Here is an 18,009-nt window from a genome sequence, read left to right on the forward strand (position 1 = left end):
GGGCCGGGCCGGGCCGGGCCGGGCCGGGGTGGCGGACCCGGCCGGCCGGTCCCGCCGCGCGGTAACGCGCAGCGCCGAGGGCGCCGCGGCCCCCGCCCGGCGGCGCCGCTACACGTGTCCCTACGGCTCTTGTTTACTATCGGACGAGCGCCGCGCGGGGCATCCTGGGGGCTGATGTCTTATCGCGCCCGCACGGGCAGGCGGCGGCGGCGGTAGGGACTACGGCTCCCAGAATGCCTCGCCGGGAGGGAGCGGAGGTGCTGGCCAATCGGAGAGCTTCTTGGGGGTGATTGACGCGAGGCGCGGTGCAATGGGGTGTGCAGTAGAGTCAAAACATGTCCGCCCTCCGGGTGGTTTCTTGATGGGCAGGCGCGGCGGCCAATAAGAAGTGTTCCTGCCTTGAGCAACGTCTCCCGCGACCATTCGGCGACCCAGAAAGGCAGCGAGCGGGCGGGACCGCGCCCGGGGGTTGAGGCGGGGGGAAGCCGAAGGGAATTGGGTAATGGCGACGGGTTTGGTAAGTGCAACAAAGTTTGGCGCTGTCGCTGGCGCGGGGCCGCGAGCCCCCGCGAGCCCCAGGCCGGCCCCGCGCGGCGGCCGCGGCACTTGGGCCGCGCCGGGGGGCGGTTGGGCCGCGCGCGGGGCGGCCGGGACGTTGTTTACTGAGTGTTGTCCCGCGCTGCGCCGCGCCGCGCCGCGCTGCCCGGGTGAGCGCCCGCGGGGTGGCCGCGGGGCAGCGGCTTGACTAGCGGGGCCGCCCGGAGCGGCCGGGCCAGGACCAGCCGAGGCGCCTGCGGCCCCAGGCCGGGGGTAGCGGTGGGGGGAGATGGGGGGTATAACCGCGGAAGGGCTGGAGGGTGTTGCGGTAACGGCGGAGGGGGGGAGCGGTAACGGCCGAGGTGGGGGTTGAGGTAACGGCCGGGGGGGGCCCCACTCGCGCCCCCCCCGCGGCCCGGCCGGGCTGTTACGCAGTTGTGAATGAATGGGGCCTTGCGCGCATGCGCGCTGCCGCCCGCAGTTTATAAACAAGGGCAGCGGCCAGGCCGGGTCACGTGACGCGCGGGAACGCGCGCGGGGGGAGGGGGCGCGCTCGGAGCCTCCTGGATGCGCGGGGAGGATCCCGGATCAAAGCGGCCCGGCCAGGAAAAGGCCCCGGGGGGAGGGGGGAGCGGGATCCAGTCCTGCCAGTGGGTTGCGTTTGCCTTGGAGAAGCTGCTCCCCGCGCTAAGCGGCATCCAGCAAAGCGCTCCGGGCGCAGAGCTCCAGCGGGTTTGCCGTGTTTTCCAGCGGGAAGCACGGGAAGCGCTTCCCCCCAAGCATTCCCGTACCGGGCCGTTTGGGTGCTTGTCACCTGGGTCCTGCCAGGCCCCTCTCGGCCACAGCCCTTTAGAAGGATCGGATTTAGCTCCCCATCAAAAATGGGCTTAATGCGGTTTAACTGGTAAGGTCTTTGTTCGTGCTGCCAGTTTTTTACATAGGGTGCATCAACTTATTTTGAAATGTAAATTCATGGGTAAATTCCTTTAACCTTTGCAGAAAATGGTCTTAATTATAGTCCTGTGCTGCACACTTTTTGCAACAATTTTTGAACATGAACTAGGGGGAAAAAAAAGTCTGCACAAGCTAATTAATGTCTATCCCTTTAATGTTCCAAAGCAGAAAGGCGAGGGACAAGATGGGAATCACATGATGTCCAAAGCAGGCTTTAATTTAACAGAATTAAAAAAAAAAAAAAAAAAAGAAAGAAAGAATGAGCTTGGGCTTTTTTTTTTAATTTGTTTGTTGGAGAGTGTTTTGTTGGTGGTGGTTTTTTTTTTTGCATCTGGATGGTTTTAGTTCAGAGAAAGCCTGGTGAGTGGGAAGCCCAGATCATTTTTTCGAATGAAACAAGTCTCTTCCCTGTCTAGACTAGGACCATGTCTTGTCTCTTATCTTGTCTCTGATCTTTGGTGCGTTGGGTATAGCAGGACAGGTCTGGATCCCAGCAGCAGGAGGAAGGAAGGTGGAGGTAACGTTCCCCAAATACGATGATTTGCTTGTTTTTGCAGGAAGATTAGAGAGGAAGAGGCAAGAGAAAGATTTTTTAAAAAAGGGAGGGAGGGGAAGGAAAAACAAGGGAAAAGAGAGAAAGGAAGAAGGATATAGACGAGCCAAGAAAACAGGGAGTGGCTTTTCAGAGTTAAATATGCAAAGATAATCATCAAGGTCCTGGCCTTATAGCACTGCCTTTTTTTTTTTTATGTTCACAAATGACTGGCATTTCTTTTCTTTTGGTTTTCTTTATTCCTGCTGTCCCTAGTGGATGATAGAGGAATAAACTGCATTGAGGATGGCTCTTAGAGGTAAAGCCCAAGTACTCTTTATATTTATTTGATCGTATTTCTTCTTTCTCTTTCTTCTCCCTCCTTCATCTCTGTAAAATTCAGAGTTACACCATTGTGGTGTCTATGGTGGGGAGAGTTGAGTAGTTTCAAATATAATTCTTAGGTTTGGGATGCCTGTTTATTTAAATTAGGCCAATATTTAATTAGGTTTCTAAGTAGAGTTTTTCTAAATGAGAGATTTTCTGTACTTTTAAGCTGTGTCTTCTTTTGTGAGAGACTCATGGTTACTTTTTCAGTGATACTTCATGAAAGCAGAAACTAATCATGTTATGGTAGCTTTAATTAATCATAATCTGAAAAAACACTAGATAACCAAATTACTAAAGACTGGATAACCTTGTTTTCCAACTTCTAGAGAGAGTGATTGTGTAGAATAATCACAGCTATCTGGCTGTTGAAGTTAATTTAAAATATGTCTTTTAGTTTAAAATGTTACAGCACAGGGATTTGGGGAGATGAAACTGCAGCAAAATTGGGTGGTAGTGGCTTTGTTTTTTGCCTTGTTTTATTTCCTTTTGCAAAACAATTTATTTAAAATATTTGAGAATGTAGCTGAAATTAGTAAGGGATGTAAAGGGCAGTGAGAAGTCTTCTGTAGGAGTGCCAGTAATAATAGGATAGGCAGGGAAAATGTGGGCCTCATGCCTAGTGATGTAAGAGACCTGATGACAAAAGATTGGGGACATCCTCCTTGCTTTGGTCTCTGCTTGCAGAGTCTGTTCTCAGGCTTGCCGGGTCCCCGAGCATGGTGGCAGGGTCGGAAGGAGGGAAGGAGCTGTGATGGATGAGGATCGAGCTGGGGTGAGCTAGTACGTGCAACGCGGATGTAGACGAGTCTAGAGGAGCAGATGGGATGGGCTGTGTCTGGGGAAACTGACTGAGCGCCCTGTGAGCGCCGTCTCCAAGGGGATGTGGCTTCTGGAGTGAGCAAAAAAGAAAATGTCACACATCCCCTTCGGAGACTGTGGGGAAACGGCGGGCAGGTCAGCCCGGCGCTCGCCTTCGGGAAGGTGGCGGAGGAAGCGGTACTCAAAGGCATAGCCAGGCGTTTGTAGGACAAGAAGGTGGCTGAGAACAGCCAGCGTAGATTTATCAAAGGGAAATCACATGTGGCCTGTCTTATTGCCTCCTGTGGCGAGATGAGTGGCGTGAGGAAAGTGAATATATTGTTGTCCTTGGCTTTTGTTGGCAAGGCTTTTGACATGGCTTCTCGTGGTGCCTTTGTGACCAAGTTGGAGAGCAGTGGACCACCGAGGTGGAGAGCGACATGGGCAGCTGGGCTCAGAGGGGGGTCAGCTGATCAGAGTCCAGCCTTGGATGGTCACTAAGGGTTGATCATGTTCAGTATCTTCATTAGCGGCTTGGATGAAGGACAGAGTGCAACACCAGCAAGTTTTGTGAATTGGCAGGGCGTAGTCAAAACGCTGGAGCATCAGCCTGCTCCTAAGTAGCATCTGGACAGCTTGGGAAGTAGTTTGGCAGAAATCTCACTCTTGCATCTTGAGCAGAACAATACTGTCAACAGTACTGGCTAGAAAGAAACTCTGTGGAAAAGCACCACAGCGGACAACAAGTTCAAGTCAGCAGCATAGTGGTAAAAATTGGCTAGTAAGTCAAGGATATATTTACATGTGTATAGTTTTTTAACCTCTGTCTCTTTAAAGTCAGATACTTTGGAACATCCTAACATGGTGTGGGAAGTGAAGACAAATCAAATGCCTAATGCTGTTCAGAAACTCCTTCTGGTAGTGGACAAGAGAACTTCAGGGATGAATGAGTCACTGGAGTTGCTGAAGTGTAATGAAAACCTGCCATCTTCTCCTGGATATGCATCCTCTGATGAGCACATGGAACTCGGTAAGTAGCCTGGCTGCTTCAGGAGCCAAATGCTGAACCTGATCCAGTTGTGATTTTCTTACAGTGGCGTTCCTGGAAGCTGACTGAATGGGGTTACTTGAGCTTGAGTAGGGCAGGGAGTATGACAGTGAATAGTGACATCTGAAAGTCTTCGTTTACAGTCACTTTTCCCTGTAACTCATTTCCAGCCGTGATGTGCTGGCCTGTCGCCATAAATATGTTTGCTGAATTCAAAGCTGCAAGTTTCTTCTCCTGGTTTCTAGAGGATTTTTTCTTGCACAAGAATAACCAAAATAAAGCTCTGGAGCTCCTCCTGCAGGGGAATTCTGCTATTGGATCTACTCCAAATAGAGTTTTTTGGGGAAGAGGAACGTTTAACTTTATTTCTTACATATCGTGGAAGAACAGCAGATATGTTATTAAGTATTGATATAATCAAGAAATATTAACACATTTAATTGAATTCATAGAGTAATTAAGAACAAAGATACGTAGTTACATAAGAGTATGTAATTCAGAGTTCTGTTAACAACCTGGCCCCTGGGCTCTCTTCTGCTATCCTGTATGACATATAAAATGTATAGATTGTTGATAGTTCACCCGTGCCAGGCTGTAGACCCAACCTTCATGACCCGTGTGGTACTCCATTCCAGTTCAGAGCTGGAAACATGGGAAGCTTTGCTCTGTACAGCCTCTGGTATTGGCAGTTTTTAGTGGCATATATGTTGTGCCAGATAAATTTAGTTGTGTTTTATTGAATCTGCTGATATTACAGTAAAGCAGGTTTGCAGAACCTTTGCAGAATTCTGCAGCGCAATTTTGTGCTGACTGCTCAGGCTAGTAAAAACTTAAAAAAAAACATGTTATTGAAGTTATGCTTTTTCTCTACAGTTACTTGATATTCTTTATTAAAATACATGTGTGAATGAATGATAGACTAGAGCTTTGGTCATTTTTGTGGGCATTTTGAAAATACTATGAATGGAATTTGTGAAATGTTGGTGATTGTGCTATGAGAAAAAAAATGTTACTCTGTCAAGGTTACTTCTCATTTTTCATTTGGGAGATTGTTTGTCAAGTCTTACTTAGCAATGGGTGTAGTTAGGGTAATTTGTGTATTTCTTTGTAGATGACCTTCCTGAACTACAGGCTGTGCAGACCGATTCTACTCCACCTGCACTTTTCCAGCTTAATGCAGATGTTTCACATCAAGAATGTTCAAGGCCTTTATGGAACCAACATACCTCAAACAGCAATTCGGAAAGTGTTTATTCATGTGAGAATGGGGTGAACTGGTTGACAGAATTGGCCAATATAGCCACAAGTCCTCAGAGTCCCTTGATGCAATGCTCTTTTTATAACAGGTACTGATTATTATTTCCATTTTTATCTCTATAATGTATAACATCTTCAGAAACTTTCCTTTGTTCTCTAGGCTCTCTGTATTTGAACTGGAGTCCTGTTCTTGACTGTCATCTTCCTATATAGTAACTTTTTTTTTTTTTTTTTTTTTTTGCTGTAGTTTGCACAGGACTATTGCACCTATTGCAAAAAGTTCTTAATTGTCAGCCAGAAATGAGGTTGAACAGTATAAGGGTGTTCCTTAACCACAGGGTGTTCAGAAGCTACAGGCTCTTTCCTGGTGTGAAGCAGTAGAGGAAAAGTTGAGATAAATTTATTAGACTAAACTTTATTCGGTGTGCATTAACACAGGCTTCCGAATTTTTTGAAAGAATTAATTGGAAATTTAATGCAATGCAGTCTGTATATTGATCTTGTTTCAAATGAGTGATCTGCAAATTCCATGAGGCTGTAAGAAGCAGTGTGGGATCTTGAATTTTATTTTAGAGCTTTGATCTTTGGTTTAGGATAAAAAATAAAATGCAGTAGTGCTAACAGTAATGCCTTTGCAAGTGTCCATATGCAAGGCAGGGTGCTGTCAGAATGGGGCTCTAACTTAGAGATGCTTGTAAAAACTGCAGCGTTTCGCCAGGAAGATGCTGATCTGGAAGTGGCACTGTCATTCGTGAGGAATATAGAAGCTGTGCAGCAATTATGCTAAATGCTCCTTTTGCCTGAGCTTGTACCCTTTAGTCATTGCATTTCAATATTGATGTGTGGGTAGTTTATTTGGTATTTGGCTCACAGAGACAGAAATATTTGTTCAAATTAATTTTTTTCCTACCTAAGTTGAAAGCTTCCTTGATTGTCTCCTCTTTTTCCTCAGACTGCAGTGTAGATACAGCTTTAATGACTGTGCACCCTGTAAGCCACCTGCATTGAACAGCCAGTTGCACCTGCAACTTCTGCTTCCTTTCAGAGAACTGAGTTTAATAATTCAGATCTGGACCAGCATGATTTTCTGGGTATATTCAGAATGTGAATGCAAGCAGGGTATTTATATGCACAAATGATGATGAATTTAAATTTCAAATATGACAGATTGCCAAATAAAAACACTTCAGAGTAATATTGGCTAAATTTGATGTTTCCCTAATCTGATTATTAAAATTTTGCTTTGTAGATCATCTCCTGTTCACATAATAGCTACAAGCAAAAGTTTACATTCCTATGCACGTCCTCCACCAGGATCCTCAAAGAATGATCCAAACTTGTCCAAGAATGATTTGGATGAAACACCAGTCAGACATGAAAGAGTGAGTTGTCCTGAAACATTTCTAACACAAATAAAGAAGCAAGAGTAATGGGTTAAGCTTTTCAAAAAGAGAAACTGGTTAAAAAATACAGCTGTTTACTTTTAATAGCAATTGTATTTAAGCTAGATTTTTATTGCTTTTTCTTTTGCCAGAAACAGTGAGCTTGTTGTATTGCCTCCTACAGCAAGAATTTAAAATTGTATTAATTTTGTTTGCTATCTTAAAGAGGATATACAGAACCATCTCCTTTTAGATGTACAAAAATTCAGTCTTGTTCTCCTTTTCCTGCCATAAATTTGTTCCCAGAGCTGATCCGCTAAAATCATTGCAAGTCTCTCTCAGTGATGTATCTAAAAGAGAATTGGCCTGATGCCTTTTCCATTTATTAGACCGTGGAGTGACTTGTTCTTTGAGTGGATCCTGTGGATGGCCACAGCAGGGTGATGGCCTGTGAAAGGCTTGTACCTGAGTCTAAGCTGATATGTCTGTAGGGGCCTAAGTGAATCTCAGATAAAGGATGAAAAATAAGAATTTCAGGATAGCACAAAGGAGAGGGGAGAAAATACTCAATTCTCATTTTCTGCATTCCTTGAGTCTTGTCCCCATTTTGTATTTCTGTTTGAACTTAATGCAGAGATGTGACTCAGATGCTGATTTGAGTGTCCCTAAATATATATGACGAGCACTAAAATATTTTATGCTCAAGTATCAACACTTTTTTTTTTCTCAATAGACGAACAGTGAATCAGAATCCGGCATTTTCTGCATGTCATCGCTTTCAGATGATGATGACTTAGGATGGTGCCATTCTTGGCCCTCAACTGTTTGGCACTGTTTTTTAAAAGGTAAAAAGTGTGCAGAGTTATTTGAGTGTTTGTTTTGCCTTTTTTTCTTTTTTGTTTTTTAATAATAGAGCCTATTTTACATTACATTGATCCTTTTTTTTTTTTTTTTCTTCAAAAAATCCCTGTTAGGCTCACGCTTATGTTTTCATAAAGGACGCAATAAAGAATGGCAGGATGTTGAAGACTTTGCTAGATCTGAAAGCCATGGAAATGAGGAGAATCTCCCAGCGGGTGCTTACAAGGTAGCTGTTAGTTCTAATAAATTCATTTCAACAACTGTAGCGAAAGATCTAGTTTGTAATGTTCTCCCTCTGCCTTTATTTACTGTCTCAAAGGGTTTATGGAAGACAAGTTTATACTGAACCTGTCTAATGCTGATTGCTATATTATTTGAATGTCTTGCCATAAAGCACTTGAACTAAATGCATTTAGGCACGCTTTGAATGTATATAGTCTTTACTAATTTGCAGAGAGGGCCCCTAAAATGTTGGTGTTTTTTTAATATACCATGAGATGATGACACCGCTTTTCAGAGGGGAAAAATTCTACTTTGCGTGTGTGTTCCCAGGGCTATGGTTCTGATGGTTTGAAGCTGATTTCTCATGAAGAAAGCATTTCCTTTGGTGAGTCAGTGCTGAAGCTGACTTTTGATCCTGGCACAGTGGAAGATGGCTTGCTTACAGTAGAGTGCAGACTTGATCACCCTTTTTATGTTAAAAACAAAGGTATGAAATTACTACAACATACTTGGCTTTCTGTTAAAGTCCTCATAGAAAATAATTGCAAGTCTTACTGCCATTCTGTGTAACTCAAGAAATTAATAAAAGCAGTCTTGTAGAATCAATTGACTGGCTTTGCAAAGAAAAAAATAGAATTTGAAAGAACAAAACTGTAAAAATAACATATTTTATGTCTCTTGAAGGAAAATCTGGTCAAATATAATTATGTAAATGCAGCATAGGAACACAGATAAACTGGGGGGAGAAGGGAAGCTACAAAGTTTAGCAAGTGAGGAAAACCTTTTGATTTTGATCACTTTTTTGCTAGAATGAGAATCTACTTGAGCTAAAAATAACCATTTGTAAGAATTCCCTACGTGTTTCTGATTTTTCTTTTGAGTGAAAGAAACTGCATCAGGACATGTTCATAGCATGGTTCCATTTAGATATGTAGGACTGCTCCAGTTAAGAAATAGAGAGATTGTCTGGCCGTCTGTCTAATTTGACTCTTTACCACTTCAGGTTGGTCATCTTTTTATCCAAGCTTGACTGTGGTACAGCATGGCATTCCATGCTGTGAAATGCATCTTGGAGATCTGTGTCTACCTCCTGGACACCCTGATGCCATTAACTTTGATGATTCAGGTGTTTTTGATACATTTAAAAGGTAATTTTTGGATAAAAGTGGCCTCAGCAGATTTTGTATTTAATGAGTAGGCATCTTAAGACTACAAGAAATTGAAACAAATGTTGAGCAAAGAAAGAATACTGTGATAAGCGAGAGGGGAGACAGGATGAGTACCAGTAGAACTGTGTCATAGTGTGCCCTGCTGCATGGTGGAATAAGACCTTGGAGTGAAATAACTTTTCGGACCTACCTGATTTATGATAGTTTAAAACAGATCAATTATCTGCAAGAACTCTTTAGGTAAAATGAGTTAGATTTGAATGTTTTAATACAGTTTTCCCACAATAATATGTGTGTGCCAGCTATTATGTGTGCTTCACATGCAGCTCTGTGTCTTATCTGAACAGTGTTTTAGTAACTAAAGCCTCAGAGGACAGTGCTTTTGTAATTTGTTCTTATTAATTACTTTTGGAGGCTCTGCTAGTTGTCATTCTCCTGTAATAACAGCAGCTGTATCTGGCTTCAGGGTTTGGTTAACTTTGAGCAGGGGATGGGACCATGTGGCCTTTGGAGATTGGACCAACATAAATTATTCCAGTATCCTAAGAAAGGAAATAGTATTAAGATTTTTTTTTTCCTTTGGAGATTTCTAGGTTAAGCAGAACCTTTTCCTTTGACAACTTTTTGTCATTTGATTTCATTTCAGTGGCTTTCTGATACTTTTTTCCTATTGTAAAAAATATTTAGAATGCTGTTCGAACTTCGAGTCCTAAGAGTTCTCATATGTTTTCAGTAGAGATGGCAGAGTGCTTGTCCTCACACAGTTGCTGTCTGAGGCTTTTTTTTCTCTGCTTTATTTACTTGTATTCTGATCTTTGTCTGTAGAGAGCTGATGGAATGGTGCATTTAGATCTTACTGAAGAAATGGGATCTGTGGCATCTTAGTCATCCTGCAGCAGAGTAGAGCAGTGTGGGGACAGTGCAAATTCCTCGTCCCTTTTTCAGGGCAGGACACAGGAAAGCACCCAGAAGGGAGCATGCAGCAGCAGCAGCAGTAGAAGCATTTACAAACAAAACCTTGTTGCTGTTTTACGGGAAGGAGATCAGGAAAGTGTTGGGTGTTGTAGAACAGAGCGGTCCTCTCTCATCGTTGTGGGAGTTGGCCTGAAAGGTTGTCAGTGTAATCAGTGCCTTTTTGGTTGCTTTTCCTTTTTCTGAGGGGTTGTGTTCTGGAGGCGGCGCTGCAGCCTCTGCCCCGGGTTTCCATCCCACACACGGGTTGTGCCTGCGCGCGTGTGGGCTGGGCCCACAACAGATCCTTGCTCCTCGTTCCATTTTATTTCAGCCAGCAGCCTACACCCTTTGCTTTTGCCAGAAACCACGTAACCGTAGCCACAAGGCTATGGCGAGGAGCCTTTGAGTGATGCAGATTCTCTGTTTTGTGGTGGTGATTTGGGGTTTAAATCCGTTACTGAATGGCACCTCTGGAGGTGCATTTCCCTTACATAGCATAGGGAAGAATAGAGCACTGTCATTCTGCACACAGTTAGTAGCTCTCGAGAGATCAGAAGTAGTTTCTTCTGTGGTGCTCTCCATTAGAGGTTTGCTTGGTGGTGGTCAGAAGGAAACTGTGAGGATTGATAGTGTTGGAGGTCTGAACTGTATGGAAACAACTGCTGCAAGTGGCTGAAACACCTTCGAGTATGGAGAAAACCTCACATTTTTGTCACTAGGGGGCAGACATTTGTCAGCTTTGAATTCAGAAATTCTCCAGGTCATGGGGGTCTCAGTGTGTTGATGTCAGTGCTAAAAGCACCTGTGTTTCACTCCTAGAGCAGCTATTTGTGCTTGCGTGTATCTAGTATTAATTACTGGGATGGTTCAGGTTTGTTATTAACAAACATTTGTGACAAAACTGCACGTTTGTGCTCCCCAGGTTAGTTGTCACTGTCAGTACCTTTCACTGACGAGATTCGGGGTTTGGTAAGGACAGAAGCCAAAATAAGCTTCTTTTCCAAAGAAGATAAAAGTTGAAGCCAGGGTATAACAACTGTTGCACATTTGGAGAGTGATAGTGCACAACCGATCTTGCAGAGTTGCAGTCTGCTGCCGTATTGAAATGACCATCATTTCATCCGCCAGATGTTAATAACTGACTTCTACATCAAGTAGAGGTTCCTTGTGTCACGCAGGAGACCCCAGAGAGCTAGTGCAGACTGAGGGTGGAGCGGCTGCTTAGGCGGTGCGCATGCGGCAGTGCTGGAATCATTCCTGTCGTGTGTCTCTGTTGCAGTTACGATTTCACCCCGCTGGATTCCTCGGCCGTGTACGTGCTGAGCAGCATGGCTCGGCAGCGCCGCGCGTCGCTGTCCTGCGGGGCGCCCAGCAGCCGGGAGCCCGAGGGCTCCGAGTGCAGCAAGAACTGTGCGGCCACGGCCTCGCCGCCGCTCTCCTCCAGCGCTCTGTACAGCAAAGCGGGCAAAAGCCACAGCTCAGGGACTGCAAGTACTGTGAGTGCCACTTCGCCAAACAAGTGCAAAAGACCAATGAATGCCTTCATGCTTTTCGCCAAAAAATACAGAGTTGAGTACACGCAGATGTACCCAGGGAAAGACAACAGGTAATGGTGTAAAATTCTAACTCTGACCTTGCCGTTGAGCTAGCAGAATAGCTTGTCCTACCTAAAAACCTTCAGCCAACTAAATTTTGCATTTGAAATAAAATTTGTGTATGTTGTTGTAAGAATCAGTTTGAAAGATGCTTTAAATATTTACAGTACTCAGTCAATTTGACACATTAAAGCCATTTTTGGCAGTCATGTGAAAAAGCATTTGGGAGAAGCAAGTGAGATGCGTAGATGTGTGCACAGGCAAAGCTACAAATATACAGCACTCTGTTTACACCAAGGATAGATGTTAATGGAAAAACATCCCAGGTTTTCTGCTCATGTTATATAATGAAAAAGGGGGAACTTCTGGTTTTTGATAGCCGTACCATAACTATGCCTTGTCATAATAATGTAGATAGTTCAGTAGAGTTACTCTCTTTTTTTTTTTTTTAATCAGTTTGGGTAGCTGGCTAAAAATTGGCCCCAATTCTTAGGACATTTGAAAGATCAACGTCCAAAGAGTAATGAAGTGTTGCCAAATTTTTATTGTCACAGGGTAGTCCTGAACAATTTGCTCTAATTGGCAGGAAATGGCTGGGTGTCTGGGGGAGGGTTCTTCACTGTGTTGCTTTTACTTCTGGTTTTGTGTGTGACATCCATGTCCTTTTTTTTTTTTTTTTTTTTAATAAAGACACCCAGGATATATGTTTTAAATAAGATTTCATATAATAACTGTGTCCATGCACATATTAACTGAAGGACATGAAAATTCACCCATTTTATATCTAATGTTATGGGTATAACATTAGGAGAGGAAAACTGTTGCCATGAAAGGTGCATTGGCACATAATGTAGTACTAAATCTGGCAGCAGTTAAAGGTGACAGGGCTTTGGGAGGGTTTGGCTGTTACTTAACGTTCCAGTTGGGAGGCTTTCAACAGTGTTAAGAAATTAAATCCTACCATACAAATAACCCATCCTTGGATGCCATCTGGCCTCGTGTGTCATGGCACTGATGTTCTGCAATGTTTATAGTAATTTCAGTGAAGCAAATCTGCTCTCTTCAGAATCCCTGCAACTATCAGTGAGAAATAGAGAACTGGGCAAGTTTATGGTGGTTGTATTTGTAATTTAAAATGCTGATTTCAAATGGATGCAGTGAACTTGGATGGATGTCAGAATAGTTGGACTACTTCCATGAGCAGATTCATGCTGAAGGAAAGTGGCGACTGAACAAGCTACAGATCAGTTGTGAGTGCAGTGTTCCCTGTGCCGTTGGAGACACGGCTTTTGAACACTGTTTCTTGGCATCTAGGAAGTGCAATGCAGGATAAATCATACAAGTTAGTGACAGTGGAGTTTACAGGCATTTCCCTGTTGTTGCTTAAGGGTTCCTGAGGCGTTCATTAATTTGTCATGTTTTTAAAGTGTAAGTATATGTGGTTTTTGGATCACTGCATAGATCTTTGCAGTCAGTTATGTTTAGGACCCAGTTTGGTACCCTTAAGCTCTTAGACTTATTAGTCATTTTATTTGGTTTATGCCTACCAGAAAGGAGAGAACTTGAGGTGTTTTGAGTTAAGCTGTTTGGAGAAAAAGCAGATCCCAGAAGGGGCAGCTGTGCCGAAACCACCGTGAGCGTTAAACATCCAGCCTGCAGGTGCACAGCACTGCGGTGAGGGCCAGGCTTCAGAGACCTGCACTGCTTCGTGTCCTTGCTGTAGCCGTGGTTGGACTTCATCCTGCCCTCTGAAATTTGTGACTAATCTGAGTAGTGCAGAACGTGAAGAAACTTTCATGAAGTGTAAATAGTCAGAGTGAACTTCAGCTGTTCTCAAATGCTGTTTTACAATTTTCTATGAATTTGCTGTAAAATAAGTGGTTGGGTCCTCCAGTGTGTTGCTAAAATGCTTTCAGGTACCCCGTTAGTATTGAGGAGGACAGGGCATGAACAGAGCTCACAGGTCCTGATTGCTGAAAGGGCCGGGGTGCAGCCGGGGTGCAGGCCTCGCACCTCCTGGTCAGCAGGATCACTCCTTGCTGAGGTCTGTTAGAGAAACTGCTCCGTCCATATCATTTTTCCAGTCTCAGGGATTCACACCCAGAAATCCTTCCTCTGAGGAGCAAAGCTTTTGTCTCTCTACCAGATGCGTGAGGCTTTGAACACACAGGTCCGTACTTAGTTTCAGTGGCTCAGTGCAGTTCTGTCTCTGGAGGTGCAGTTTGTTTTGATTTTTCAAACACAAAGATTCCAGAGGCTGCTTTTTTATTTGGAAAAGGAGAAGCTTTTTTGGCCGTCTGGGTCACAGTGTTCTTCTCTGGGGTTGCGAGTGCCTGAATACAAAGTAGTGACACAAAGGGCAGGTTTCTGGTGCTGTTGATGCATTTCTGGGTACTGCCAAAATGTACAGAAAATACCACTAATTAAACTGGAGTGTGTTTACTACTAATAGCCCGAAGATGCTGATTCTTAATTTGGAAAGAAAAACAGAAAATGTGCCAAAGGAGGCAGGCTGTGCAAATGGATTTGCTGTTGACGGGGTCTGGTTGCATCTAGAGGACTTTGCTCTGGGGAGTCACCAGGGTGTTGACAGCCCAGGCTCGGTGGCAGCATCTGCAGAGCCCTCACTGCTCCCTGGAGCATAAACTCTCCAGGGTTAAAATCGTTTCCTTGTTGGGACGGAGCAGACCGACCTTCTCCACAGTTGCCATATGGAAACACACTGTGGAAATGCTTGAGGACATCGTGCTCTTCTTGATGGTGTTAGAAAGCCTATGAATAACCTTACAGCCTACAACAAGCTTTTTAAACCTGAAAAAGCCAACACCATAGTTGCACACACTCTATCCTTAAAGGCCTGGCAATAAAACTTTCATCACTCTAATTATGGGCCTTGGTCAAATGATGTGTGGGGATTTTATCCTTCCCAAGCCTGGAGTTGGGCTGTGTGTTCATACTGACCCAGCACGTGAGCCTGAATGGGGCACTACGGTGCGATAGCGTGGGGAAATGCTGTGCAAAGGTCAGGAAGTTTGTAAGGAGCAGGGAAAACAACCCGCGTTCAGCTCCGGGAAACGGTGCTGGGCGCGTTAGAACAAACAGCCTCTCCTGGCGTGGGGATGTTGGCGAGGAGCCCGCAGAGCCCCCGGGCACGTTCGGCTGGAGGGAGCTGCCCGCGGCTCTGCAGGGCGCACGGGAAGGTGACCGGAACGGGATTCTTGAAAAAGCCTTTCAAAGGACGTGCTGCATTTCTGCTCCATGTACGTGCGTTTTCATGTTTAACTTGCTGCTTTCTTTCAAGTGCAGAGATGAAAAAGGAAAATGAGGGACTTTCTTTAAAAAATGAAAAATCCTTTCCTGACCGTTGTGTTAACGTTTATCTTGCAGAGCCATAAGTGTGATACTTGGGGACAGGTGGAAGAAAATGAAAAATGAAGAAAGAAGGATGTACACACTAGAAGCCAAGGCCTTGGCAGAAGAACAGAAACGTTTAAATCCTGATTGTTGGAAACGAAAACGAACAAATTCTGTATGTTTTGTCATAAAAACCTCCTCATTCTATAGTAAAATGTGTTCATGTGGTAGCTACACTGTTTTCCTTTTTGTTCAGAATTTACTCTGCCATCTACTTCTATTTCCTGTGTTAGCCCAAACCTTCATTTTATTTCCCTGTGTTCTTTAATGCATTTGTGGGCAGTTGCAGGAGACAGATCCAGAAGTGGATTTGGGGAGTTTCCATGAATTCTATTGTCAGAAAACAATTCTGCTGGCATAATGCAGAAGAAGGGCATGACACTTTGGGCTTTTTTTTTCAATTTAGGAAAAACCTTAGCTTATAAGGATATTCCTAAATTGAAATCTGTTCATTTCCCAAAAAGCATTAATTCCTTTTCTAATGTGAGTCTTTTTCTTTTTTCATGCAAAACCTTTATTTCTTTATGCTAGGCCTTTTTTTTACTGTTAAAATATAGGTGAGGGAGCAAATTGAGTATTTCTTTCTCTAATGTTGAAAAACTCCATTTATTGCTATGTGTTAATTGTGTAAAAAAAAAAAAAAAAAAAAAAAAAAAAAAAAAAAAAGGGCAGTGAGAAATTCCTGTGAGATGAGTGTTGTGGTCGTAATCAAAATATTTCCTTTTATTAAATTGTTTTTACACTGCTGCAGGCTTGGGTATCGGATTGTCCCACCCTAGGTTTGAAGTTATGGGAGCTTAACAGATAACTGTAGAAATCAAGCTCGGTTCCCAGGGGCCCTTAGGAACTTCAGGAGCTCGGGGCAGGGTGCGAGCAGCTGTACCTGAAAGCTGCACTGGGCTCGGCCTTAGAGAGAAGGATCATTTTCTTACGCAGCCTTAGGGAAGGATTTGCCCTGTTTTAAGGTGTTCAGGCCTGTAGATGTGCGGTGCTGGTACTGTGATAGTCGGCATATTTCCTGCTGCTGCTAATTCTTTTGCAGGGACCGAAGAATTTCCCTCCCAGCTTGGTTAGCTCTGCAGATAGTGGCAGCTGATTCCAGGCTTTGCCCATGTGGCCTGGATGGTCTTTTGATGACTGGGGACAAAACAGTTATCTCTGTTTTAGAAAGTCTTTGGGTTCCTTCTGCAAAATTGACCACTAAAAGTATTTGCAATCTCAAAATCAGTGTTTTTACGTTTAAGATTACATCCGTGTTCCTCCTTGTGTTGTTACCGCTAACACGTTTTCCTCTCTCTCTTCTCAGGGCTCACAACAGCATTAAGCCTGGATTTTCCTGTTAACTCTGTATTTACAACATGGCTTTTGCTTGATGGCAAGAAGATACAAGATCAAGGTCTTACTATTTGTTGTGAATTTCTGTGACCATCATTGGCACCATCAAGTCGGAAGTGATTACATACGAGTGCAGATTTGCTTTTTACAATAGAACATTAAGTAAGCTAAAACTATCAACATGTTAAACCAAATTGCCTTACTTCTCTTCCAAACTTCGTATATATATCAGGTAATATAGGCTTGAAAATGGATATCCTGTGGTGCTAAAGTACTTTAGAAAGGCGCGAAGGAGATGTGTATAAATGTTTATTTTTAAAAAAAGTACAAAAAGGGGAATTTTAAAATATGTAACAGCTGTTTATACATTGATTCTTATTGCTGATTAATACGTATTGCACAACCATGTTACTAATTGCAGATCTGGGAGCTGGGGTTTCCTGCAATGGCAACACGTAGCAGTACCAACCTGTAGCCCCCAGTGCCCAGTTGCCAGCAGGTTGCCAGACGCGTAGGGTGACGTAGGCAGGGGCTGCTGCCCTGGCTGCCACGTCTGAAACTTGTGTCCACAGGGAGGGATTTCTGCACCGCCAGCACTAGTGAGAGCTGTTACTTCCAATGGAAACAGTAGCCAGGATGAAACAAACTAACAGCATTATCGAAGAAAAAGTGGTGCTTTTGACACTGTCACCATCATAGTTTTAACTTTGTGTTTTGTCTTTGCCACATAATCTAGGATGATATTTTATTTTGCCATAAGACATCTTCATGGTGGGGGCAAACTTTGCACTTAACTATACGTGCAACACTTGCACTTTACTTTTTTTCTCCAACTCAACTGTCAAGAATTAGAGCATATGCATTAGAACTATAGTTGCTTTTGCTGTGAACTTTTACAATCATGGCTTTTCATGTTACTAAACAGCAGGGTGTTGTTCTTTTCTTTTTTTTTTCCTTTTTTTTTTTTTTTTAAAGAATCACAACTGTAAATTTCAGTTCATGACACGTCTATTTGATGTTGCCCCTGAGATTTTTTTGCACACTATATTCTTGTATATTATTTCAAATAAATTCATTAAACTTTGGTGTTGTATATTTTATAAGCTACAGAAGAATAATGTTTAAGTCAGTCCTGCACAGATGAACAAGGTCTGCATGAAATTCTTTACCTGAACCCATACTAAATTTGTAGAATATCTTAAACCAAGTTGAGCTGGTGGATCACAGAATCACAGGATGGTTGAGGTTGGGAGGGACCTCTAGAGATCAGCTAGTATGTGTTTTGATGCTTTGTAGTTAGGAAGTAACTGAAGAATTTTAAATACTGAATTCAGGATTGAATAGTGGATGTTCTTTATTATACTTTGAGCAGAAAGAAAAAAAAAATCAAAATATAATTTATTTCAAAGCAATGCAAGTGCTATAGAAAATAATTTACATTATTTGTAAATGTTTTTGTGTTAAAACTTCCTCCTTTCCACGTAAAAATCACTAAGTCTAGCATTTTGAAAGTATATTTTTCTGAGGAAGGCTGAATTCAACTCTAAAACTGTCCTTGAAA

The 18,009-nt window shown here is 43.3% G+C and overlaps 1 protein-coding gene across 2 annotated transcripts; it reads left to right on the forward strand.

Moving 5' to 3' along the window:
• The first annotated feature begins 474 nt into the window (after window positions 1–474).
• On the forward strand, window positions 475–16,781 carry HBP1 (HMG-box transcription factor 1). Of its 2 annotated transcripts, none has more exons than XM_088533210.1 (11): window positions 475–517; window positions 4,049–4,241; window positions 5,371–5,605; window positions 6,766–6,898; window positions 7,632–7,743; window positions 7,873–7,985; window positions 8,312–8,468; window positions 8,985–9,129; window positions 11,384–11,710; window positions 15,087–15,228; window positions 16,420–16,781. In XM_088533210.1, exons 1-11 carry the CDS (start codon window positions 503–505, stop codon window positions 16,435–16,437), a joined length of 1,590 nt encoding a protein of 529 aa, XP_088389336.1. In that variant the 5' UTR covers window positions 475–502; the 3' UTR covers window positions 16,438–16,781. The 2 variants fall into 2 exon arrangements, with proteins under 2 accessions (XP_088389336.1, XP_088389335.1); XM_088533209.1 differs by lacking the exon at window positions 475–517 and adding an exon at window positions 2,234–2,342.
• The last annotated feature ends 1,228 nt before the right edge of the window (window positions 16,782–18,009 follow it).

The sequence above is a fragment of the Tinamus guttatus genome, unplaced genomic scaffold (genome assembly GCF_059628265.1).
Source record: "Tinamus guttatus ecotype Peru unplaced genomic scaffold, ASM5962826v1 Tinamus_guttatus_pri_ptg000489l, whole genome shotgun sequence".
Taxonomy (NCBI): Eukaryota; Metazoa; Chordata; class Aves; order Tinamiformes; family Tinamidae; genus Tinamus; species Tinamus guttatus.